This window comes from Aptenodytes patagonicus, chromosome 22 (genome assembly GCF_965638725.1).
Source record: "Aptenodytes patagonicus chromosome 22, bAptPat1.pri.cur, whole genome shotgun sequence".
In the NCBI taxonomy this organism is placed as follows: domain Eukaryota; kingdom Metazoa; phylum Chordata; class Aves; order Sphenisciformes; family Spheniscidae; genus Aptenodytes; species Aptenodytes patagonicus.
In genome coordinates this window covers 6,579,493-6,606,524 of record NC_134970.1, presented here as the reverse complement: position 1 = coordinate 6,606,524, position 27,032 = coordinate 6,579,493, and the positions used below count along the sequence as shown (strand labels likewise).

Genomic DNA, 27,032 nt, shown 5'->3' with positions numbered 1-27,032 from the left:
ATAGTAAATAACAAACATGATGGGTAAATGATGATCGAGTCTATTTAACACCTGGGGATCTGAAATAGTCAAACACTAAAAACCTAATTGCACTGCCTTAAATTTCAATCTCCTGTCTCTAAAAGATCTCTCTGTATATTTGTACTTTCTTTTCCTGAAAATGTATTAAACTCCATCGTTATTTTTGGGGCACTGGGGAGGTATGTGAGACTAGATCTCAGATATGTTTTGTAAAGATGTAAATATCTTGGATCAGGAGGAACCCATCAGCCGTTTCTACTATTTCTCAGTGCTTTATTCAGAGTGTTTGGATTTACCTATCCCAGCCCTACTAAAAGCTCTTCCAGCCGTCTCTCACCAGTAGCCCTTGGCAGTGCAATCTTTGGATCCCTCCTAAAAGTATTTTACTCAATGCTACATTCATCGCTACAAGAAAAAATGAAGCGAATCATTCTCTTTCAACACTGGAATTCCCTTAACCCCCTTCAGATGCTCCAAAAGAGTTTAAGGTCATTTAAGTTTCATTTTCAAAAGTGCTCAATAATTGTGGCATCCCAAGTCCCGTTATGAGGAAGTGCAAATCCTACACTCCAATTAACTTCCAGGGGAAGCTCTGAATGTCTAACCAAGTACAAAATCAGGACTTACCTGTCTTAAGTTATGCACCTAAACTGGTGGGTAATGCCAGAAATATCCTAATCTCTCCGATTGTTTGATAAGACTCATCTCTCAGATAAACTGGATAAGCTCGACCACAAAGGCCCTGAAGCCACTCAGGTCTTCTACAGCCACTGATCCTTGGAATAAATCTAGTTTATTGCCTTGCCTGAGGCATCCAGAACCTGTTATGGTGATTTGGTTCGTGGCTAAAAATTCTTGCATTTTCTCAGGAAGGTGATTCCCGTAGATGCAGTATAAATAATGAGATTTGCTTTCTATTGTCAACAAGAGAGGAGCAAGACTGCATGGATGGCAGCATCTGAAGAACATCACTGAATGCAGAATAAGCAACAGCAGAGTAGTTTCACAGACATACACTTGTGCAGAAAACCACAGGATCTCATTTTCCATAGTCTAGAGACTTGGTGGGCATTGTTCCCTATTAATCTCTCTCCAGCCCTGATCGCTTCATATATATTAAGTTGCACAGAAGTTGCTGATAAGGCAAGGAAATGGCCATAGACATGGAACGGGAGATACAATTCAGCTGTGCCCTTCACCTTGTGCTTCCCTCCCCACCCTGGGATTTCCCAGACACTCCAGATCAGGACATTAGTGTTGAGCTTCAGCGGAAGCAAAGCAGGACTTGAAATGGTAAGTTTGGGCCAGGTGATTCACCAGGGGACAAAGTTAGCTAGTAACAATGGTTCTGAGCACAAAGATAAAACAATCCCATGATAGCAGTTTCCTGGGAATTCCTTCTTACAATCAACCTCTTGTCCACGCAAACATCATGTAACTGCAGGCGGGAGTACCTGGGAGCATTTTGCTGACACTGTGAGTGAGCAGTTGGAAGAAAGGGTTTCTTGGCACGACTCACAGGTTAATCTGACCAGTCTTCCCTGGAGACCATGCTTTTCCTTTCAGGATCCATTCTTGCCATGCACTGCACTAAAGACTCTGGGGTTGAGCAAGGAGACACCAAAAATAAGCCAGTTTAGGCATATCTCCAATTTTCTTGTATAAATTCACCACTATTCATGGCCAAATTCAAGAGACTGGGCAGTTCATGCAAGTTCATGTTCTTCAGTTGTTGAAGAGTTGCCTTCGCCTCCAAGAACTGGTATATAAGAGCTTATAAATACATAATTATATATAACCTCAAATGTTCAAGGCATTTTGAAGCCACCTTGCTGGTTGGAGAAGGTGCTTCTCCTGCCACCACGCAACTGTGATTTATTGCTTGGAGAGCTCAGTCTGAAGGCCATGAAGAACCTGGGGATTTTCTGATGGAGGTGGCTAAAGAAAACATCACCTTTGTTTAGTCCTGCAAGTTTAAACACTTCTCTGCCTGGTTCATCTTGAGATCCAGTTTGGAGGTGTATGACCAGCCCTCGGGGAGAGGAAGGATATTCCTCTTTTCAACCACCTCAAGGGTAAAGACCACACAAGCTGGTCACAGGTCCTGAGAATCTGGGATAAAAACAGATTATCTCCTGAAAAAAACATTTTGGCAGGGGGTGGAAATGTTCTTTGGGGGACATGCCTCCCTGGTGCTTTTTTTCTAGCTATATCAATATGTCGTGTCCCATTTGTTGTCATCCAAGCAGCTGTTTAGGTCTGTGAAGTGCACACTTGCACTTGGACAAACACAGAGGCAATTAAAACCACTGTATTAGATAATAGATGTGACAGAGGCAGAAAAGACATGGATGAGAATCACTCAGACGAAGCATAGCCTCCCAGCGATGGTGGCTGTGGGCAGAAAATACCCCCGAGGACTGCTCAGGCACTGGCTGGGCTGTCATAGGGACCCCTGTCTCCCACCCCCAAATTGTCATTCCCCCAAGGCATTTCCTTTGAAACTTGGACAATCTAAAATCTCATTTAACTTCAGCGGGACAGTTCATGAGGGTAAAATCTAACTACAAGAGGTAAGGATTACAAGATCTTGCACTCAATCACTGTGAGCCCCACCACATACTCACCTTGCCCTCATCCTCCTCTCTATAGCTGTTATCAATCATTGCAGAGCAAACTGAGACTTCCACCTCACCCAATGTGCCTGTGCTTGATGAGTTATTTACTTTACTTTCAAAGGCAACTTTACACCCCTTGAAGCTAAGAGGCTGAGGCAAGGAGAAGAATTGTGTTAAAAGTGCCATTTTTCAAGCGCGACAGTGAAAGACTTCAGCCGGACACATAAAGCTAACAGGGAGCATTGTGGAAATGGATGCATGTTAATAAATATTAATCTGTGGCAGGGAAAGGCAAGACAAGAACCAGTCACTGGTAGTGCAGGCTAGACGAGTTAAATAATAAACTATGCATGGCTTTAAAACAATAAGGATGATTAAACATAGGAAAAAAGTAGTAAGAGAAGAGGGCCTGTGGGAGGCACAAAGCAAAGCCTGGATGCCTCCTAGGAGTGAAGTGTTACTGAAATCCCAGAAGTTGAGATTCTTGAAGGAATGACCAAACTTTGTTTCTGCCTTCTGGCCTATGAGGTAAAGAGTTTTGGTATTTTTTCTATACCAATAATTTAAGGTTTGTGGAAGAGTGGATGGCTTTCACTGAATCATCTCATAATGGGGGAAGGTTACAGAAGTCTTCAAAAGACTTACTATCCCCAAAATCTCCTCTTCCCTTCACATCAGAGTAATGACCCTCATTAGAGCTAGGCAGGATTTCTCCCCTCTCAGCCACAGCCAGCATAGCAAACCTCTAAATCACAGCTCAGCCACGAGACAGTTGGATACGACACTCCTTGGTTGGGTTTCCTTTGCTCCCTGCTATACCCTGCCAGCCAGTGACGAGTCACTGGCAAAACTTTTCTTTAGCCAGAGGACTTCGCAGACTAGTGCTGTTGGCTATGAGGAGCTGGTTCAGCTTGGCCTGGCCTTTTCTCCTGCCATGCCACTGAAATTCATTTTCCCTGGAAATTTGCATTACTTGCAAATTCAGAAGGAGCCATCCAGTTACTTACTCCCATGGTGAGGAGAGCAGATATGCCCTAGGGCAGACCCCACAGACCCAAAACCCAAGGAGGGCAGACTCCACAGACTCAAAACTCTGCAGCCATCCTTGGAAACATCCATAGCTGCTGGGCTGAGAAAAGGCCCCACTGTGGGTGCAGGATTATGCTGCTTGCAACTGGTTTCTGCTCGCTGCCCTACCCCAGTGCACACCAGTTTGAGCCCAAATGGATGACCTTGCCCTGCGGTGGCTTGTGCACATATTGGGTGACACCAGATCTTCAGAGAGTGGCCACAACGCCTTGATCTGCTGGACTCCAAATAACTGACTAATTTGATGAATCCATCAATTAGCAGGACATTGAGGGAACGTCCGTTGACCCTCTAAGGAAACTCCAGTTATGGGATACATCAACACCCATCCCTGCTACATGCAAGATGGGTCCATGTCCATGCACCCCATCCTACATACACAGGCGCATGGGTTCCTGAAGCTGGGGGAAGCTCTGCGCTGCACTTCAGCTTCTGCTCAAACCACAGATCAAAATGCAGCAACAGACGGCTAGACCTGGACCAACACCTAACCAGAGACACGCAGGAAACTGTCTGGGTGCAGAGGGAACAAAGCACTCGAACATTTATCAAGGGGCTTTGTGAATTCCCCAGCTTGTGCTGCCTCTGAGGAGCATCTCTGAGAAATCATGGGGGGATGCAGGTAGCTGATGTTGGAGGAGCATTTGAACAGGCAGACATCCACGCCTGACAGACCCATGTAGCCTGTTTGTAGGAAACATTAATGCTTCTCATTAGGTCTGCTCAGCTAATGTTTGGACCAACAGCAGTAAAAATCAATACTTGAAAGTTTAACCTGACCCTCTCAGGCTTCAACCCAGGAGAAAACCCCGAGAATAAATGGCAGCCTCTTGCCCTTCTGGGATTCTGTCCAGAAATGCACTGAGAGAGCAGCCGCCGGGGTGAATCAGCCATCAGGACCTTCGTGCTTGCCAACCTCCCCGTGGTGGGAACGGGACGGCGTTGGCCCCGTGTTTGGAGGCAGCTCCTGGGAGCTGGATATGACTCAGCTTCCCTGGGACACAGAAACCAGAGCTGCACATTTCCACGCAATTCCCATTCCCAGACATTTCCAAAAGTGTCTAGAGGAGGGGTTTATCTTCAGCCTGTTGAGCAGAGACAGGCAGCTTGGGAATTTGGGGTTTGGTTTTTTTTTTTCCTCTCCCAGAGGTTTCACCTGGGCTCCTCTCCAAGCGGAATAATCCCCCTCTGCCTCCCTTCCTTCCTGCCTATGGGCAGCAGTGGGAGACATCTCTCTGCCCGCTTCCCCTTGAAATACTCCTCCACTGGAAAGGGAGGCTGGCAGTGCCCCAGTCCCCATCCAGAGCCTCTCGTCTCATACTGGTTTGTAATTTATTTTGTCAGGTCTGGCACCATAACCCCTCAAGCAATAAACTCTCCTGAGGTAGGACGAGATTTGCATCTTCCATTTTGTTGGCAGAAGAAAGCTCTCCTTGCCCCGTCCCCCACCCACCCCTTGGAGTCTACGTCCACAAACACATGAAAAAAGAGAAAGCAGAGATTTGTTCCTGGCGGTGCCCATCATGGGTCACTGCACACATGCCAGCTACCATGAAGCTGCTCTATTCCCTCCGTCACAGCAATTGCAATACATATAGCCAGGATGGCTCCTATGGGAGCACCACCTCCACTCTTCACCCGGCAGCCTAGTGCCACCCAGCTTCTCTTGGTAAACCAGCCCAAAACGCGTGTCTGGACCATGACACCTCACCAGTGCTGGATTCAGCCTCACGATCCAGCTTGGCAAAGCTGCCGGGCAAGCCATAGTCCCAGAAAGAGGTGGCAGAGACTGGCCCAGCTCACCCAGCTTTCCAGCAAACACCCCTCTACATGCTGCTCACTCCAGACGTGGCTGAACGGTTCAGTCCCAGCCCCAGCACCCCTTTCTCCCCCAAAGCATTGGGCTTTCCTCTTCCCAGTGAACTCAGCCAGGCCAGTGAGCTCGCTGCAGCTGCTGGTGAAAGCACCTCCGAGAGCCAGGAGGTTTTGCACTGTGGCTGTCGCAACCCTCTGGGTTTGCAGCTCCTGGCTGGGGAAAGCTGGGGTTTACCTCCAAATCAGCTTTCTCCAGATGCAAGGACAGTGAAGAAAACCATTTGCCAAGCCTTGACCCAAAGAGGAAGGTATTCCAGTAGGAAACCTGGCTCCAGGACTCAGCTGATTGCTTGCTTTCTATGGCACAGACTCAGTGCATGGAGGTGGACTGGCTGCCTGGACCCCTACACCCCTTTCTACCCATCGGCAAAACGGAGGGGGCTGCGAAGCATCCCCACTGAACCAACACAAGCCACTGCGGTAAGAAAAGGACATCTCTCCTCCTAACTCATCTCCTTCCTACCACTCACACTGGGGTGTCCCCGAGGCTCCCACACTTCTCAGCCTGCAAATGGGAGACATGTTGGGAGCTTCAGAGGCAAATCCCAAGCTCAGGTTTGTGTCCTGTGTGTAGGCAGAGCTGCCTGCTCTCCACCTGCCGCAATGCTCAGGAGACAGCCTAGCCCCAACTTGTGGCCAGCTCCCGGCCCCATGGCACAGTGGATGAGCAACGCTGCTAGCTTTGGCCATCCGCAGGAGGGGACGGGTCTGGTGGAGGATTCCAACCATGGGGACACTCGCAGAGGAAGGATTTGCAAAGGTTAGGCAGCTACTCCAGCTTTAGAGCCAGGGAACAAGTGGTTAATAGCACCACACTGAAATGTCCAAGTGCCTCAGGGATGTGGAGCAGTGCAGCACTCCCGGGAGATCAGCTCCACTTGGGAGGGAGTCGATGCATCCAGCTCCTCATCTTGTCCTAACTCTTCCATCCAGTGCAAGAGACCTCGGCATCCCCTGCCCGAGGTAACCCGTGAGAGACGCGAACCAGTCTGTCCCCACAAACAAAACCCCACAAAAGCACCCCATAGCAGCTGCTCTGTCCCCAGAGAGGACCCCCTTGCTGTCCGGAGCGCAGTGGGATTTTACCTCGGTTGGAGTGGCCCACGCTCGACGACACAGACGACTTTTGCTTCTGCCGCTTCACCGTCATCATCACTTGCTCTTGGACCCGCTGTTTTCCCGTGCCCTTAGTTTTCAGCTTGTGGTCCGAGGGCAGAGCCAGAGTGGAGCTGGCCTGATCTTGGAAACACTCATACGCCAACGCTGTTTTCAGTGGAGAGTGAAGCATGGCTGCAAGCAGACCGTAGGGCTGGGGGGGAGAGGGGGCTGCACTTCACCTGACCGCGCACAACACAAGGCAACAGCAAACAAGTCTTGTGCTGGGGTTAATCTCCCGAACCCTTCCTTGCCATACGTCCCCTGGCCGAGGGTGTCTCAGGGCTCCTGCTTCCGCCTCAGCTCCCCGGCGTGTGAGCAGGCACACCCTCTGCCAGACTGGATATACAGCCCTGCCTGCACACACCCACGCGCTCCCCGCCACGGCTCACTTGCAGCCCCCGCACCACTGCTGCAGGGCACACGGCTCCCCGCTGCCCTCACCCCAAATCTGCCTCCCCCAGCCTGCGCCGAAATGGACGGGTCGAGGGGGGTGTGTGGGTACCAATGGGGAGCGGGCAAGGCTGGGAGGCATGAGGGTTGGGGACGGACATCGCTGTCCCCTTCACTGTGAAGGACTCACGGGTGAGGCTTTGTGGGTCTGGGTAGGAAACGGTGCTCTTCGGCAGCCAGAGGGCTGGAGGATCTCCCACACAGCCTGCTCATCTTGTATTTTATTATTTCCCTTAGTCTAAACTGGATCAAAATGGTGCCTCAGTGCCAAGAGCCTGGGGACGCCCCTGCTAGTAGGAGGCAGCATTGCACACGCCATGGGTCAGAGGAGCAACGTTGCCCATAGTGCCCGTTTCTGCCTGGGGGTCCAGCCTCCGTCCTGCCGAGATGCTCCCAGGTCAATGTGTCCAGCTCCCCATTTGCAAAAAGCTTCGTCTGCCTGCACAGGTTGCAAAACCACCCCGCTGAGCCCAGGACTGCAGGGTTGCCTGCAGAGCAGTTAAAGTAGGGGTCGTGGAGGGTCCTGCTGACTGCAGAGTGCTGCTGTGTTCATGGGAGTAAGACCTCTTCCCAAAGGGGGTCCCACTTTTTGCAGGGACAGCCCTATGGAGAAATCAGGCCAGCCACCGGTCAAAGAGTTGGGGCAATCTTTGCAAGTAACTTGGGGTAACATGGAGAAAAATAGGACTTTTAGCAAGCAGAATAGAAGATAAAATGGCTGTACAAGAAATGACATGCCAGGTTATGAATTTGAGCAGGGAATGTTCCCTCTGCCAAGCCACACTGCAGCAACTCGTTTGCAGAGAACCAAACACCTCGGTGCTGGTGTGACCAGTTTCAGGTCACAGCAAGCACTGACAAAACTCCTGCCAAGCCACAAGAGGCTGATACAGGAGAAGAGGCACAAACTCCATCAGGAGGGAGGCCGAGGGGAGGCTGCCCAGGGCAGAGGCTTCCGGGGCCCCCCAGGACCGGGTCCTGGGTGCTTGTGTCAGCACACAGCCCGGAGAAGGGCCAGGAGGTGCAGGCTCCTCTGCGCTGCCAGATGGAGGGTACTGTGGTGGAGAGGACTTGTGAGGTTTCTCTCTGGTGGGAATCATCAGTGCTCAGGGTCTGGCTGCCCGCAGGCCTGGTGCTTTCAGCTCACAGATGCTGGGTCCCTCCTTGAAAGCAGCAGGAAAGCACTTTATTTGATTCCCATTCATCAGGTTTCGTGTTTACCTGGTGGCTTGTGAGCATGCAGATGCCATATTTCGTATTTCGTAGGAACAAGAGCAGTATCAGAAAGCACAGGGCATGCTCCTGGGGAAAATGAATATTGTGCACCTTCTTCTTCTGATACTCCAGGATGCTCCTCCAGTGAAACCAAACAGCAGAAACCCAAGCTTTGCCAATGAGACACAGGACTAGAGCAACTAGAGGGTAATTACCTTTGGTACCCTCTCCCCATGTTTCCTGACACCTCACCCAAGGGATGCAGTAACTTCACTCTGCTCCATCACCCAACCAGCCTGGACATTTAGACCATGCCCAAGCAAGGCCAGCCAGGATGAGGGGTGAATGCTGCCCAAGACCGGGTGGTCGGTGCCCAGTGAGATGGAGGATTTTCTGCTGCTCCTGTGCATTTCAGAGAGTGGGGATAAGTGTGCGCTTCCAGTCCAGGTAGGGAACAGCGAAGCAATACCTGGGTGTTGTTTTCCTCTGTCCTACTTGTTTCTCCTGAAAGCTTGTTATCGATGCCAAATGATGTTTTCGCAAATCAATGACAGGCTGTCAGCGTCAGATGGCTTCTGCACAACAAAGTGCCCAGCTCTTGCAAACCTGTAATGTCATTTCCCCCATGGCAAGGAACAGCCCTCACCCTGTCCCCGCACGGGAGAGCCAAGTGTTTATCACATCCCGTCATTTGCTGGAGGATAATACAAATGCTACGCTCCGGCATCTGCCTTGTTTCATAACTCGCCCAAAACGCTGAGCTGGGCTGCGGAGCTGTGGACAAGGAGCTTATAGAGGTTTTCAAGAAACAATAGTTTCTTCGGGCGAGTTTGCACGGTCTAGCCCAAGGGAGGGAATCTCCCAGGTTTCTGCAACAGACTCCAAACCCATATCTAAAAGAGCAAAAGGTACTTAAACAAAGGAGTTTGTTGCACCTCTATGCAAACTGCTGTTTCTGCTCTGAATCATGGGCTGGGGATGCTTACTTAGCAGGGCATGGTGAGTGTCATCCCCAGCAAGCCCAGCGCAGCACCCGCGCAGCAGCAGAGCTTGCATCTACCAGCGCCTGAAGCAAATTCCCTGTCTGCCTTTCTGTCTGGAGCTCGCAGGCAGCAGCGGGGGAAGGCTGAAAGGGAAATAAAACCTGTGCTGAATTTGGGGTGTGATTGGCAAAAGATTGGAGGGTTAAAAAAAAATTAAAATAAATAGGCAACCGGTGATTTGAGGGAGACAGGGGCCTTCACTGCGGTCCGACAGCTGCATGTGTGCACACCAAGCATCGCATGGCGATGCCGTGAATCACCACTCCGCATCCCACACAGGGACACGCCTTGTGCATCTGGCCTCTTCAAAGCATTTTTGTACGAGTTCCTGGGATTCCTGCCAACTCACTGATTGCAATCAAAGGGCTCGCTGGCCCAATACTGCTCCCAGAGCGGTGCAGGGTTTGCTGTTCAAACTTGTCAGGCACTCCTGAGCTGAAAGTGTCTATGGATCGCTGCAAAATCTGCCAGGGGAAAATAGTTGGCCCTCAAAATTGGTGACAGGGAGTCCTTCTGTGGTTTTTTTTTTAGCACCTAGGGTTGCTTCTTCCTCAGGGTGGGTGGTCACCAGGTGGGACAGAGGTAAGGGTGCTGGGAATTTCTTGTATTTCCCAGGATAATGCCATTTTCTGAGCAGTGACTCAGCCTCGCCCCAGCACAGCTGAGACTTCCCAGAGCCTGGCAAGGTTTCTCCAGGAGGAAACCTGCTCTTCAGATTTGCAAAGCCTTAGTTTTGCTCTGCCTCTCATGAAAGGTTCTCTTTCTTCTGTGTGACCAGAAAGTGCCACAGGAATCGGGCAGATGGAGAGCTCAGGTCCAACAGGGTAACCAGGATCCAGCTGAAAGTGAGCACGGAGCTGCCAAGTTGAGGAAAGCCACGCAGAAGCCTGCTGAGACATGCGGACAGGTTGTTCTTGAGCAAACCTTCCCTCCGGTCCTCGCACACGTGTGGCACTGAGATGTTTTTGGGGTGGTGCTGTGGAAGGACAAGAAGGCGACAACGCCGGGCAGATCATGGGCTGGCCCTTGGCAAAGCAGGTAGACTTCACCAAGCCCCAGAGATCTCCCATTGTGGATGGGATCTTAGGTGAGGAAAGTAAGGAAATCCCTGATGTCTCCATGAAAGGGAAGGACAATTCACGCAGAGCAGCTGTGAGGCTACATGCAGCAAGATGAAAACCTTGCGTAATGGAGATAAAGTACCTGGGAACAAAGTTAACGCATCATTAAGGTGTGCCATAACAGAAACATGGAATAATTTAGATAGGAAGGGACTGACCCTCTGCCCAAAGCAAGGCCAGCTTTGCTGAACCGGGTCGGGACCCAGTTGCTCCATACCTCGTCCAGTTGAGGTTTGATGGAGATCCCACAGCCTCTCTGGCCTCTATCCCAGTATTTTACTACCCTCATAGTGAATTTTTTTTTCTAGGTATCTAAGAGGAATTTCCCATGTCCCAGCTTGTTCCAGTTGCCTCTCTTCCTCTCCCCATGCACCTCAGAAGATCTGGCTCCATCTTCTCTGCATCCTCCAGTTAATTAGCTGCAGAGAGCTGCAAGATCCCTCCAAATTTTCCCTTCTTCAATCTGAACCAACCCAGCTCTCCCAGCCTTTCCTTGTGTGTCCTGTGCTCCACTCCTGACCATCTTGGGGCTGGAGAGCAGGCCAAGCCCTTGCCCTTGTCAGCTGGATCTCCATGGGCTCACGTTCCTGGTTCCCTGCTTTTGCTGTCCCTCTTTGTGGCAGATGGCACATGTAATGCACACAAGGGGACACAAAGCAGGGCAGGACGTCTGTGGGCTGGAGACCACCCCTAAAGCTCTGTGCAGGAACCTGCAAATGCCTGGCAGCAGGTCCAGACTCAGCGCTATCAAGGCTGAGGATACAGATTGTCCCTTCTGCCCTTCCCTACACTTGGACATCCCCTGACAAACAGTCACATCCCAGGTCCCACCTTTGATGAGCAGCAACATCGCATCACCGAACTGCTTACAGTTCATGGCCATGAAGCTGCCAGGGAAGGATAGGCACCAAGGAGGTGTCCTGGGAGGGGAGGATGGTGATGGAGAATGAAGGAGCTCTGCTTCCCCTCCAGGAGGGGGAATTGGCCAATCCACCCAGTTTTCACCTCCTTGTGTCCCCGTCTCACTTAAGGAGCCTCTACAGAATCGGTCAAGGAGCTGCTGATCTCCTCCCATCTCTACCCAGTACTCTCTGCCAGGGTAATGTCCAGTTCAGGGTGAGCTCAGCCTGTAGTTGTCTCTTCACCCATCTCTGAGAAGGAGATGCACTGCAGGGGAGATGCTTCACACCAAGACTTACCATGTGGGACCCTGCTGGCACAGCCCCTCCTTGCTACAGTCCTTGCCCAGCAGCCCAAGGACAAAGCTTATGACAGTGTTTGAGTAAGTCTGGGATAACGAACTCCTTTGCAGACCGAGTCCAAGGAGACTGCATGAAGTTCCCAGCTCAGGATCTCTGGGGCTGGCACTCTCCCAAGGGCCTCCCTGGTGCTGGTGCACCTCAGTGGCAGGTTGTTACATCTGCCGGAGAGGACATGTGGGAGGGGATGGGTGCAATGAGGGACTCCCTGTGCTCATGGCACTTACCTTTGGTGGTGTTGCAGCCTGTTCTCGGGGACCAATTACCTGGGGTTGCTGCAAGAGGCTTCCCTTGAAAGTGGGCAATGCTGTTGAGGTAAGCATGGGAGGTGGGTCTACGTGTCTGTGTCATGCTACTGCCCACCACGTCCAGCCATGTGCACTTGGGGCTGGGGTCTCGTGGCTGCCTGTGAGGACGTGCCAGCCCTTCAGCAAGGTTGTGTTCCCACTACAGGCTGCCAAGTGACAGTGAATCCTGCTTGACCATGCCCAGAAGACCTGACAGGCCTCTGTGGTAGACACCTTCTCCCTAGCTTCATCTACCTGCTCCATTTCTCTAGGTCTTGAGGACCACCCAAGGACCTGACCAGTGCCTCTCTTGCTTCTAGATGTTTAATGGGCTGAAGAGTCTCCCCTCTCCATGCCATCCCGTGTCTGGCAAGTCCAAAGGGAGCTGGCTGTCAATGGAGGCAGTGCTTGAGGATGGCTGGGGTTGGAATAACCACACTCAGATGGTGGGAGAAGAGGCCACACTGCCATGAAAAACCCCAGAGATAACCTAAGTGTGTTTCGGAGGCCCCTGGAGTGCATGAGCATTACCTGGGTGGTGCCCTGTAAATGCAGCCAAGTCAGGTCCTGCCAGGTGCATCTGCTGCTTCCAGGAGAGGTTGGAGGGAGGGCCAGAGTGTGGGGCACCATCTCCAGAGGTTATGCTGCCAGGCCCGGGAGCATATGAACACAGAAAGTCAAGGAGAGGACTTGAGCCCATGCCCACCATAAGTCAAGACATAGTTCAGGGAAGTCACTACAACCAAATAGGTGTGAATGGTCTCCTGCAGCTGGGGACCCAGGTGGAGAAGGGTAGGTAGACAGACATCTCAACCAGGATGGTACCTGGACTCCTCGCCTTCCCATGCCTGTCGAAATCTGGACCAGCTCAGAAACGCTGCAGGAAAGGGAGAGCTTGTTCCCACCGTGGAAGGTGCAGAGACAACAGGGCCAAATTTAAAAAGGGAGCGAGCGTGTAAATGGCGCAATGACAATTCCATGTCATTGTGAAATCCCCCGCATGGCTGGTGGGGGAGGAAACATCGTGGAGCAGCTTATGTAATGATTTAGCAACATATCCCAGTGTGACCCGACTCGTTAAAGCAGCCTCTGGCGGGGGGAGGGAGGTGATCACGCCATAGTCCCCTGGGACAGATGGGGAACACGGGGCGTGACAGGGAGCGGAGGAGGTCTGTGAGCACCACGTGGCCTGTGACCAACGCTGCGGCAAATGCTGGCTGCTACACCAGGTTATGCGTGGCCCCATGCCCACACCACGTCTGGCAGCACCATTGCTCCATCACCACGTGCTCTGCAAGGAGGTGCAAATGCTCCTGGCACCAGCAGAGCTTTTTCCTTTCCCTTCAGAGCACCATTTCAGTGCAGGGCTTTGGGACGGGGTTTTATTTCTCCCCACACCCTGCGATAGGGAGTCCCATCAGAGTTTCATCCTAGCTTAATCACAAAGATACTGTTTGAAATTGGCATGGTTGCCCTCTCACGGGGAGGATCAGAGCAGCCCAAGCATTGGGATCACCAGTTTGCAGTGATGCCATCACACCACCTGTCCTGCAGGCCTGGCCTCTTGCCTACCCGAACTCCAGGAGGGTTTGTCTGCAACTGCCAATGTGGGCGAGTCCTCTCCAGATGAAAACATTGGGCTGACCCCATGTGTGCAGTGTCCTGCAGCGTTAATCCCATCAGTATCTGACACCAGCACCACTTGGCACTGCTGCACACTGGGATCCGTGGTGGGTGACAGTGTCCTTCGTCAGTCACATCAAAGCCATGCTCATTCCCTCCTTTGGAAAAGCAGCTGCTGGAAGAGTTTGCCTCCCCATCCTCCTTGAAGCCTTCCCATCCTGCATTTAGGAAGGCTCTGATGCCTGCACAGCACCTAATTTCTTTCTGGTATGAGATGCACCAGGCCATGCTGATGAAGACCCTCCTCCACCTACACGCGGGGTTGTGGCATCCCCTCTGCAGTCCTTGGAGGAGCCTCAGCTGCTACGAGAAGCCCTGGCTAAGGAGGAGAAGAGAAAATGATTGAGAAGAGGACACAGACTCCCAAGTTACTCCCAAGACCTAGTGAGTGGCACCAGGCTCCCGTTGGGGAAGGCTCTGGGATGCCATGGACTGTAGTTGTACATCTCTGCTCCACGCTGGAGATGCTCACCGGGTGGGAGCCCTGCTCCAGCAGGGCTGACCCATGGGGACTTGTCCTCCATCCCACCCCATCCCAAGGGCCCAGAGGTCCTGTGGTGTCAGGGTTAAGCACAAGGAGACAAAGTGGGGTGGGGGGTTGAAGAGGGCACATGGACATCAAGCGTGGGGCAGAGGACGTCCTCGCAGGACATTATTTACGCACCTGGTATCTACTGCAGAGTGCAGGGAGGGACTTTGATGATAATAAGAATCCCAGTCCTAAAGGATGAACCAGATAACCTAGAAGTTCATTCTCTTTTCTAAATAGATTATGAAACCCTGTTAAATAAAAACTACTATGAGCCAACCAATAGATTTACGTGAGTCACACTACTAACATTATTTCTTAAGAATATTGTTTATTTTAATAGTGAAATCTAATACTAGCTTTTAAAAATAATATTTGAGACTAATCTGTACATGTCATGCACAGGTTATCTGTTTCACTCACGTCTGCTTTCCAGGAAGAGTCCATGCTGAGATGGGTTTTCAAGATGGACATGTATTCACATGTTCATCTTGAGACTAAACAGGGAAAAACAGATTTTCAAAGCCAATTTATGGCCAGGCACATGAACAGTCTTCAGGCAACAGTGCTAGAGATGAGGCAAGGAGCTTCCTTGACGTCCAAGGGGATGTTCAACCTTTTGAGTCGTACCTGCACACTCGGTGCTGATCCTTGCATGGCCTCTAAGACCCTTTTGCCAGGTCTCTTCTTGCAAAATCCCCTCTCTATTGGAAATATACTGAAGCGCCAGGTTAAATTTTTGCAGTCCTGTCTATACCTGCAGAGGGGAAGCTGGGCTGCTCCAGGAAGCACGGCACTGCCGGTCCAGCCCCTCTCCCTGCGGCACCGCGTGCCAGGGAGCAAGCACAGCTGCCCCGCCACTGGGACAGCCTGACCTGGCTCCGACACCCAGTTCAGGGAGCTCGGGGCAGAGGAGGTGCGCACCTCCCCTCGGCCTTGGTTTAAGGATGCAATTTATTCCGCCTCCCACCTAGCTGGATGGGCTCCTGCTCTGCATCCCTGCGGCCCCAGGCACCACAGAGGGACTTGGCGACACCAGCTGGCAAGTCCAAAGTGGAGTTGGGGGCAGAAACAGTGTTTGGCCCTCAGCTGGGGTCTGATGTCTTGACCGCGACAGAAAATCAAGGAGGACAACAGGAGGCTCATCCTCCAGAGCGCATCCCTCACCTCCTGCCATGCTGCTGGAGGACAGCCCACACCCATCCCTGTTTTATAATGGAAACAACTAACCAAGTCATCTGTGCAGGAATGTCCTACACATGACATGCCCTCGTGCAGAGAAAGCAGGCTGTAGTTTTTGCTCCAGCTCCTCCTACCATTTTTGAGGCTGCCAAAGCCCAAGCGAGATACGTCATTGTCAAGGGCCATCTCCCTTTTTCAAGTCTTCTGTAGGATGTAATAAGCTATCACATGTGTGTACGTGTTGCTGCCCTTCACTGGGGGAAAATCATAGAAAGATTTAGGTTGGAAGGGACTTTGAGAGGTCTTGAGTCCAACATCGTGTTCAAAGGAGGGCTCGCTGCAAAGCCAGCTCAGGTTGCTCCTGTCCTTGCCCAGCTGAGTTTTGAATATCCCAAAAAAAAGCTCCCATCCCAGGGCTGCTTGTCTCTCACAGGAAAAACAGCTTCTGCACAGAGCCACTGGTCCTTTCTTGGTGCACCTTGGAGAAGGACCTGGCCCTTCCTCCCATGGTGGAGGAAGGCTGCTGGGTAAGCCTGCTTCAGCTCTGCTTCTCCAGGCTGAGGGCACCGTCTCCTTCAGCCTCCCCATACGTGCTGTGCTCTGGCCCCAGCCATCTTCCCTGACAAGGGAAAACAGGGGTTTTAAGCAAGTTGACCACCAACCTCGTGGACTTGTGGAGAGTTTTATTGCACAGACTAGGGATGGTCACTGTGCAACCAAACTGGCCAAATATAATATTTTTTAACTACAAAGTCATTCATAACATCTGGGGGACTACAAACATCTCCGTGAAAGGGTAGGAATGAGTAGTCTGGCAGCTGAAACGTGGCTGACACGGGAGTCTACCATGTTTGTTTGCCATTTCTGCAAAACTCAACGCTAATGATCTGCAGTGTGAAGATGCCAAGGTTGCAGTGTAGGTTCACCACTTGTGTGACACCAGAAAGCAATTTCTCTTTTCTTTAAAGACACGGTAACTGCTGAGGTTGAAATACACATATAACTCCATTAAAATTAAGTCATTAAAGATGGCTCTACTGCTTAGGAATGACTAAAAAAAAAAATCTCACCTTGCTTCTGTAGATCAAAGTGCTTCATCTTCCTCTTGTAATATAAACAGTCTGAAATTTTATACAAATGTTTGATCTAGAAAACCAGAAAGGATGTTCCAGTAGTTATTAAGTAGCAGCTGCCCTGAATAATTTTTAACTTCTCATTTAAGTTGATTTGGCAAAATGAAATAAAATTAAGGGTCTTCTGTGTAGAAATGGGTTTTAACACAAATTTTCTAGACAGCTGTACTCCATATTCCACTTGAGGCCTCATCTCCTGGAAATTTCCTGCCCTCGTGGGCAACTGAACGGGAGTGGAAAGGGCACCTTGCTGCAGCCCAGCAGGAGCTTTTGAAGGAGGGGAACCTCCTTGGGAAGGGAAACTATTTGTCCTTGGCACAGCACATGGCATTCAAAGCGTTTATACCGGCTGTGGGAAGGAAAAGAGGACAAATTTGCAACTAGGACACTTTTTCGGCTTTGGGCAGTACAAAAAGTCCTGTCCCAATAGCTAGGACACAGAAGTGTTGGCCAAGGGGACTCCCACCCAGCCCAGGGATGTCCCGAGTGTCTTCCCTGCTCGGCGACATTGGCAGTGTCGTCACAGCCAATGCAAGAGGGACAGAGACTAATCCCTGGTCCTGAGGCAGGTAGCATGGACAGGCTCCCGGTCACCCTGCTTTGGGACATCCCTCTTCAGAGCAGGCTGCGTCTATGGATCATGCTCTTCAGACTCACGTGGTGGCCTACAACATAATTATTATTCTCAGAGGGTTTTTTTTTTGCCTGGCTCAAATGTCAGAAATAATTTGAGGGCAATGGTGGGGTGGGGCTTTTACAGCATGAAACCCAGGCTTTGTCCTGGAGACAGCTGGGTGGAATAACTCAAACCAAAGCTGAAGAGTGAGCTAACAATGGAGGAGCCTTGGGTCAGGACTGGAGCTGCTCCCTGGACCCCCCTCCTCGGCAGCACACGTATACCTAGACAGGTAGGTCACTGTGTCTCCATGTTGGGACACAAATGCACATGAGACACCGGCAGATGATCCCTGTGTGGTCCAGATATCTCTAAGCCCCCCGACAGCTATCCCGGCAACCCAAAAAGCTCAGTAGCCCCAACACAGCTGTTGGAATGGCCTCTGCAGCATCACGGCATCTTCCTGCAGTGCCTGGTCTTTCCCACACAGGAAACACAAGTGTCCTAAATGCTCAGCGTTGTCCCAGGGTTTCACAGCTGATGCTGCTCCAGGGGACAGGAGGCTGCACCCAAACTCTGACCTATCTTGGCTGCTGGGGACGGTTAATGGGGAGGATAGTTCCTGGGCTCCTCCTACCAGCAGACTGAAAAAGGGGTCTTGAGGGGGAAAAAAAGAAGCTGCTGGTGATTTGGGGCAAGCGCCTTGTACCCCGGTAACACATGGACCCTTCAGCACTGGAAGTCTTTAAGAAGACAGACACCTCTTTTGAGCAAGGGTCGGTTGCACTGGGTCCTGCACTGGAGCAGGGGAAGGACCAGGTGACTTTTTGAGCTTCCTTCCCACCCTGCAACGTTAAAAGCCTGCCATTCCTTGGGCACCATGAGACTCCCTCCACCACAGAGGGCCAGCAGCCAGGACAATGGCATCTCACAGCACAGACAGGAGGGACAAGCAGTGACAGGAATGCTCCAGGCACCTGCCATACGACCAGCTTGGAAGAGGCAAGCCGTGCTCCCAGGGTGTGTGGTACATGCCGACACGCGCTCCTCGCACACTGCCCAGGGCTCTGCCCTGGACCTGCAGCAGTGCACAGCTTGCTCAGCAGAAGAGGGCTGCTGCAGCAGCTGGTCATTGCTGTCTGCCCGATCAAGCGAAGGCTGCCACGCACCTGACTCACGGCCAGGCTTTCCTGGTGGCTGGAGGTAAACGTGCAGTCAGCACGCATCCCTGCGGGGCGTGCCAGCGCCAAATTCCTGCTGCCCAGAGATTTCGGGGACATTGACGTGAAGCTTACTTGCATATTTGATTGTATTAAAGGCAATGAGCTCCCTTCTGGGCCAGTTTTCTAGGAGGGTGGAAAGGAGAGGTGATGCAGCTCTGTTTAGGCATGTGCACAGGCACTCTCCTGCAGCCTTGCTGCCCTTTGGACCAAGGCTCCTGAAGCTGTGATTTGCCTCGCCGGACGAGTTTTCAAAAGCCAGCTATCAGCTCCTTGCTCCCAAACACGTGTCCCTGTAATAGAGGCAGTTTATCCTCTGCTAGAATTGAGCAACTCAACCCTCCTCTTGCATTACCAAGCCTTTCAAGCATCATTTGATAAGCAGTATGAGCGCAGCTCCTCAGGCATTGCTACATCTTTTGGCGTGCTTTGCTCTGCCAAAACTGTGTTTCAAGCTAGCCATAAATTATGCTTCACAGTTGGCTTTCATCTGCTTGCCATGCAACGGGTGAGAACAAAGGCCACTACGTGCCACACCAAGGCAGAAGAGCCAAGACCCGGGTGTAGGCACAGGCAAGGCAGGCGGCAGTCTGTTGGAGGAAGCAAAACAACCTCAACCCGCTGCCAGCCTTACATCAGAGATGTGGAAAGCCGGGGTGGCTGCTGCTGCCAGCAAAGAAGCTGTGGTATGGTGCGTGAGGGAGAGGAGGGGAAAGAGGACAGAGAAATCTGGTTTTGCCTGCACGGCGCTAAGCAGTTGCAGCAGCAAAAGCAGCAGCAGGCAAAGGGGGAGGCAGCCACTGTCCCAGCAAAGGGACCGTGCAGAACGCAGGCAGGCGTGCACGGACAAGGTAAGGGAGAAAGGCAGAGCTGGTAGACACAGAAAATGAAGAGCTGCACAAGCCAACACCTCTAGAAACTCCAGCTACTCCAAGGCCACCCTAGAGGGAATGGCATTGCCCAGACCAGCGGTTTGGGGCAGGTCAGAGAGCGGCTTTGCTTGCACAGGAGTGAGCAAATAAGAGGAAATGTCATTTGCAGGGTAACACAACTTCATAGGTCAGTGCCTCTGGGTCTGTCATGCAAATCTGCATCTGCTGGAGAAGGCTGTGCCTGCCGAGGGCGAGGAGGAGCCAGTGTCACTGGCGAGGCTAAGGAAAACAAGCATCAGCCAGTACAAGCACATTACGGTTTGCTACTCTGGGCGATTTTACTCAAGTTTCACTTCAGCGTGATCCTTTTTGGTTGAGTTCTCAGAGAGCTCTGGCCCCTTGGAGGACCACAGCCCATGGGGCAGACACTCAGTCCTTCTGGCGGTGCCAGGGCTGGGCAGGGAGAAAGGAGTGAAGCTGGAGGCCTCGAAAGTCCCTTTTTACAGCAAGAATGAGCTGCACAGATGTTCCAATGATTTCCTTATCTTTGTGCAGACACCCCAGCTCCTTGTGGCTTAACAGGATCTTTTCCATGAATCAAGGTGCCTCCTGAGGCCACTGTGAGAGTAACCAAGCGCACATAGCATCACCTTTTACTGAACTGGTGCTGCCTGCTGCATCCTGGCTTAAAATAAAACTCCTTGAACAACAGTGAGCTCCATCAGCTATAGCAGCGCTTAGTTTAATCACACGCCTATGGCCCACACACCGTGTTCAGTGGTAACGCAGATGGAGATCCAGTCTACACTGTATTCACCTCACCTGACTTTAGCAGTGAACGGCTAACAACATCCTTGCTGCAGTGTTTTTGTTTTGTCTTTCATGTTACCAGGCCCAGAAATAAGATTAGGCAGGAAATTACAGTCTGGTCGACACCTCCATCCAGCTTCGTGCTGCCAGCATTACTAACAGGTCCATTTGGGTCGAGAAGCTTGAGAAGCTTGTGTATCTCGATGTGCTGCCCCGTAGGAAAGCTGCCTATGAACAGAAGCTGTCTCGGATGACCCTGTTGTGAATCCAGCATCACGGTAAGTGTGGCCAGGAAGAGCCCTGCAAGCTGCAGCTTTGCACCGACTGCCTAAATCACACAAGAGGTTCAGCTGAGATGGGCAGCTGCCAGTCTCCCATCAGATGCTGAATCACTGCTGAGACATGCTGCAGAGGGTTTAGAAATACTCCGGACTTGTCCAGTTTTACTTCTTTGCATTGCCAATTGCAGCAGAGTTTCAGCCAGGCGTCCCAGAGCATTTGAGGGTGACTAACCCAGACAATATTAGCTTTCAGTGCCTGCACCCCTCTAACTCACCAACAGACTGCCTGTGCTAATACAGAAAAGAGATTACAACTTAAATGCTACTGACAGAGCACGCAAGGGACCTCCAGGGCCAGGGAGACATGGTGAAGGCACCCACACACCCATGGCATCCCAATCAGCAAGGACAAAGGGTAAGGACTGGGAACCTGGTAGAAGTAGAGCTTCTCCCATTGGGAGCATTGTCCCTGCACATGGAGTACTCCAATACTCCAGGGAGGGAAGTTGCAACGAGTACAGAGCCAGGACCATCTTGTCCTCCATCTAGCCCCATGTCTGGCCTTCCCCAGACAGACATGGTGGAGGAAGAGATCCAGTTCCTTTTACTTCCCTTGAACAAATCAAGCAAAGCTGACCCTGCAGAGTAGGTCCTCATACCCCTGTCTCCAGCAAGCCATGGAGCAACCCAACATCCCACTGGTTTCCCATTCACCCTCCAAAGGAGGGCCACTACCCAGACCAGCATCCCCCAGCACAAAGCATCCTTTCCTGGCCAGACTGTCCTGGTGTAGGTGTTACAGGATGCTCTGGAGTTGGGATTCCCTCCTTCAAAAATGGGCAATGCTACGATCAGCATCAAAGTCATCCCTCTCACATGGGCTAGATGATCCCCCAAGACTTCCAGTGCAATTGCACAGACTAGGATAGGCAGGCTGGGGATGGCTAACATCAGTCCTTTCACACTCCACTCTGCTTGCCAGTTCGTAGCACACTTGCTGCCTGGCTGACCAGCTTCCATGGGGAATGGGAGACAGTATGAAAGAAAAAAAAAAGTCTTACTTGAGATTGAGAAAAGGAAGGGAGCCATGGGAGACCGAAAGCAGACCAGAGCAGTTCGACTTTTAGTTCTCCCACCTAGAGCAGGACACTAAGCTGGACCTAAGTGAAGCTATAGTCCCCATCCTGCCCCACCGCATAACGCTGCCCCGGGTTGGTGACAACAGGGCCTGGCTCACGCAAACGAGAGCGGCTTGTGTGCACTCACGCTCTGCTCCCAGTTCTCTCCATCCTCCAGCCATGCTGCCAGAGCTGAGAGCGTGGCACAGAGGGAACACAGCAGGACACGCGACAGGGTACCACGACTGTGCCTTTCCACGGAGGTTGAATTCCTGCCTCGGTGCAGCCTGCAAACCCCTCTGCGTGGGGCATATGTGCCTTTCTCACCTCCCTCTGGGAGCTCCAGCTGCAGCCACCTCCTGGTCTGCATCTCCAGACCAGCTGCACTGACTCCGCTCAGGAGCGAAGGGAGAGACAGGCTTCGGAAGCAGAGATGATGTTTGGATCTAAGCTACAGGAGCCTACAGAAGGGCACCATCCTCAGAGATTTGCGGGAGAGGCTGCCAGGGCACCCTTGAGTGTAGAGCTACTCCTGTTCTAATCTCATCATCCAGGAAAGAAGTGTTCAGCCCTCTAGCTAGAGGTAAGACATGCCAATGGCAGCTCTTAAACGAAGTCTCATGGAGCATGTCAGGGCTCTAAAGTGTCTCAAGCCTCTGAAGGAGCTGGAATTGCAGAGCCTCCTAGGCTGGAAAATCCTCTCTGCATTGTCCCTGGGAAGACCTGGAGGGCTCTGCAGTCCTATAGCACCACTCCCTGGAGATGAAGGGATGGGACCGGCTGTGCAGCCAGGGGGAGCATGGACAGAGGCTGTTCCAAAGGCTGCCTCTCCCTGCTGAGCACTGCCATCTCCAGAGGCAACCGGGTCCCCTCCTGCAACAGCCAGATGCAAGAGATGGGTGCAAAAGTTGGCAGCCATTGCTCCAAGCGCTGCCCAGGGTCAATCCATCACCGTCTTGCCCTGCCAGGAGGATGGGCTGTGAACCCCTGTAGCTAGAAAGGAGTTGTCCTTCCCAAAGGGGAAAGGACCCTGAATTCAACCTCATGGGCTGCTCACGGACTCACACCAACACAGCCAGACCCTTCCGTGTGGATGGATGCTACACTGCTGGATGCATCGATGCTCTTCATGTTGAAAGGCTCCCCAAGGACACCAGCATAAGTCCCCACACCACCTCCTGCCTCCCAGCCGAACCAGACCATCATCCAAACAGCCTTTAACCTCTTGGGTGCACACAGAGGCAGGACCGCAGCAGCATCTTCTTCTAGAGGGCTTCAACTGAAAGCTGAGGCCTGTAGCCCTGACCAGCATTATCCTGGAGAGAAGGGAGCTAGGACATACAATTGTACGGGGCGAATATATGGACATGGACATCCACAGCACACAGCAGACCAGGAACCTGCAGAGGAAGAAGCAGGGGCCTTCTGCCCCTTAGAGCCTTGGTCACTGTCTGTGATGGATGGAGAAAAGCCTTCGCTAAGCAGGGCCTAAGAAGGGAAAATCAACAAGGAAGGAAAGAAGGTCTGGAGAGTCCCTAGGGCTGACATTAGCTCTCAGAAAATAGCATGGAAAAGCACTGCTGATTTATGAGCAGACCTGATCTCATTCTCCAAGTCACCAAAGATCACAGAAGTTGGAGTCCTAACAAGAGAATTATTTTTTTTGCTGCAAATCAGCCAAAGACACCAAGCACACCTACTGCCAAGGAAGGCTCCTGCGTGAGGACCTGCTTTCTGCCCTAACAGGATCCATCATCACGTACTCAGGGGCTAAGAGGGGATTTTGCTCTTACGCTGTTGAAACCTGCTCTCCAGCTTGTTCATCCCAAGCTGGCACAGCTGCTCACCCTCAGCACTGATACATACAGCAAAATTAGCCAGGCCCAGCCCTGCCTGTGAAGAGAGGGGGAAAAAATCCAAGTGCTGGCAGAGGCATGGCTTAGCACATTCATCAACACGCCCTGTGTCCACCTGGGGTGGGAGTTAGCAGAAGAGCTCATCTGTCCCTCCCAGCTCAGGAGCATTGCTCTCCTCGGTGCTCATAACCTGATTTTAGAGACAAACTCCACTAGTCTGGTATTGCTGCTCCCTCATCGGATGGGAATTTGGGGGAGTGGCTCTGAGGGACTGCAAGGCAAATGCCAGAAGAGGCTGAGCACTGCAGAGGCAGGCTGCAGCAGTGCCACACACCAGCAGCCCTACTGCGCCCTTGGTGACATGAAGCCACAGGCTGGGGTACCTGTACGACATCCTTTGATTGTTACAAGCGGTTCCTGTAACAATCCTACAAGGAAGAGCCATCAGACTTACCCCAGCTCCCCAGTTACCATCTTACCCAGTCAAATAGCAATTGCAAAGAGTGATAGCAAACCATGAAAAAGGGATGTAGAACAGGTTATAGGCAATAATTTCTCTACATACCACCAAGCTGAAGTATGAGTTCAGTCACCCTCAGGGTGCTGGGAGCGGCTGGCCAGCCTGCAGGGAGCACGGCATGAGATCCTTTTGCTGAGCTAGTGGCAAATGAGCAGCACCAGGGATGCAAGAGGGGTTTATCAGCACTGCCTGAGCAGCACGATTCCTCCCTCTCGGCTGTACCAGCAACTGAGTGACTGCTGCCGCTGCCAGCATCCAGAGGGCTGGTTTGGAACCTAGGTGAGAAGACTTTCACTGCAAGAAATGAGAGAAATAGAGCTCAGGACACCTCTGAAGTTCCCAAGGCTTTTGTAGCCTGCTTTCCTGTTTGTGACTCTGGGGAGGCCACTTACTTTCAGACCAGGGAAGTTTGACCGGCAGCTCTCTCCCTCCCTTTGGCCTCCCCACCCAGCAACATCTGCTCTTCCACCTTGGAGGGTGATTCCTGGCAGGGGGAGCACCACTTTGCTGTAATCAAAGTGCACAGGACAAACAGGCAGTGCTGCTGGCTTCGAAACACTCACTCACCTGCTTCTCATGCTGACTGGCCATTTCTAGTGCACTTGTCTTACCTGTGCACACAACCTGTTCCCCGTTGAATTACTGACACTACTAGTCAGGCTCTCTGTCTTGCAGCCCTGCATGACATGTCTGGCTCAGGCCTGCTCCCCAGGTGTTAAGTACCAGCGCTTCAAGCACATGGGGCTGGAATATAAAATATTCAAGAGAATAACAGCAGAGGACTAGCTTGAATTGATGCTGACATCTGTGCACAGGGGTAAGTCTGCAACTCTCAGCAAGACTTGCAAGAGCCCCCTGCTCCTAGTGTGCCAGGTCCTTCCAGAGCTCACTCAGGCTTCAGTCTCAAATGTTCAAGTCCTTCCAGCAAGCTTGGCCCTTATGCTTATCAGTCAAGAAGAAAATAGCAAAAGTAATCCTACTGCTGCACATTCACTACACAGAAACTACCACACGCTCCTACAGTATCTTCACCAGTGTAAGTCAGTCTGAAGCTACTGAGAATTTGGTGTTTGTCACTCAGCCTTGCAAGAAAGCATCTCTCTCCTCTTAGCATATTCAGAGTACGAACAGCAGCAAGTGCATCTCCAGGTATGAACCTAATTCGATCCTGCTGGGATCCATAAACATGCGGATTACAGGGAAGATAATCAGGTTGTTGCCAATAGAGAAGCAGAAACTGAGATGGTCCTCCTCCAAGGGAAGGGAGCAGCACGTCCCGCTCCTTGCAGGAATTAATTTTCCCTCTTTGCATGGAGCAACAGGCGACCTCCGAAGAAACATCTAAATCCCGATGGACCCTCCTCTAGGTGCAGCACTGCAGTTCCCAGCTGAGCATGAAGGAGTCCTTCAGCAGTAGCAACAGGCACTTGCTTTCTTGACCATGGTCCCATGCTTCTGGCTCAGCACTTACACCCATTTCACCTTCTGAACCATGGCAGCTGGCTCAATGGACACTTGCTGTCTATGCCCAGACTCCATGCTCTTTCAAAGGATGGACAAGTAGCACATCAAGGGACTTGACTGACCTGGCTACCAAAACTGCTCGAGGTGTCAGTGTATCAGGGACAAGTGGCCTCAGCATGGCAAAGAGCACAGGCTAGGCACCGGCACTGCACTGCCCATTTTTGTAGGATGGTACATGCTGGCTGAACATGAGCCGGCAGTGTGCCCAGGTGGCCAAGAAGGCCAATGGCATCCTGGCCTGTATCAGAAAGAGTGTGGCCAGCAGGAGTAGGGAAGTGATCGTCCCCCTGTACTCGGCACTGGTGAGGCCGCACCTCGAATACTGTGTTCAGTTTTGGGCCCCTCCCTACAAGAAGGACGTTGAGGTGCTGGAGTGTGTCCAGAGAAGGGCAACGAGGCTGGTGAGGGGTCTGGAGAACAAGTCTGATGAGGAGCAGCTGAGGGAACTGGGGTTGTTTAGCCTGGAGAAAAGGAGGCTGAGGGAAGACCTCATCACTCTCTACAACTCCCTGGAAGGAGGTTGTAGCGAGGTGGGGGTCGGTCTCTTCTCCCAAGGAACAAGCGATAGGACGAGAGGAAATGGCCTCAGGTTGCGCCAGGGGAGGTTTAGATTGGACATGAGGAAAAATTTCTTCACTGAAAGGGTTGTCAAGCATTGGAACAGGCTGCCCAGGGAAGTGGTTGAGTCACCATCGCTGGAAGTATTTAAAAGACGTGTAGATGAGGCGCTGAGGGACATGGTTTAGTGGGCATGGTGGTGTTGGGTCAACGGTTGGACTCAATGATCTTAGAGGTCTTTTCCAACCTTAATGATTTTATGATTCTATACAAGGCTGGAGCCAGGTGGGTCCACGCTGGCAGTCCTGGGAATCCCCACTCTCCTGGGAGACAGTTTCCATAACAAGATTTGGAGGGGGCTGGCAGCCCATAGGCTGGGAGCACTAACCAGAGGTGCCCACACGTGGTGAGAAAGGGAAGAACAGACAGTTGTACCCCTGATGGAAGTAGGCGCTTGAAGGGGAGTAGCCCTCTATTTCTCTTGCATATAACAGATGGAACGTACATAGGCTTCATCTGGTGGATCAAGGAGGGCCTGAGACAGGGGTCACAATACAGCGGTGAAGGTTACCATGGTATAAACAAAACGATTCTTGCTTAAGATTAGCGTGCAACATAAATGTTCCCAGTAGCACTGGTATTGATGGCTTCAAGGAAGGAGGTGTGACACCACTTGCCATGGGTACCTCCTGATCAGTAAGTGGCTGGCTTATGCTGTCATGCACATTATTATATTTTTTGAACCTAATTTGCAGTCTCTACTGCACTACTCTGCCAATCCATCAGCATGCTCAGATATTAGCGAGAAATAAACTTATAAAAGCCTTATATCTGTTGTTCTTCTGTTCTTCCAAGATTAAACAGGAACTTACATATGCGATACAAGGTGAGTGGTGGACTTATATAGCCATTACATGTGAAAATGCTGTTGCAACAGACATGGATTGGCATTCAGGAACCGGCTGAGCTTCCTTCTCCAAAATAAACACTCAGA

The 27,032-nt window shown here is 51.6% G+C and overlaps 1 protein-coding gene across 1 annotated transcript in view; it reads right to left on the bottom strand.

Moving 5' to 3' along the window:
* The window catches only part of PKP1 (plakophilin 1), a 48,510-nt gene extending 41,466 nt beyond the window's left edge, over positions 1 to 7,044 (bottom strand). The window contains exon 1 of the mRNA XM_076358015.1: positions 6,690 to 7,044. Within this exon, the coding sequence (XP_076214130.1) occupies positions 6,690 to 6,891 (202 nt within the window). The 5' untranslated portion in view covers positions 6,892 to 7,044. The remainder of the gene's footprint in view (positions 1 to 6,689) is intronic.
* Positions 7,045 to 27,032: the final 19,988 nt, after the last annotated feature.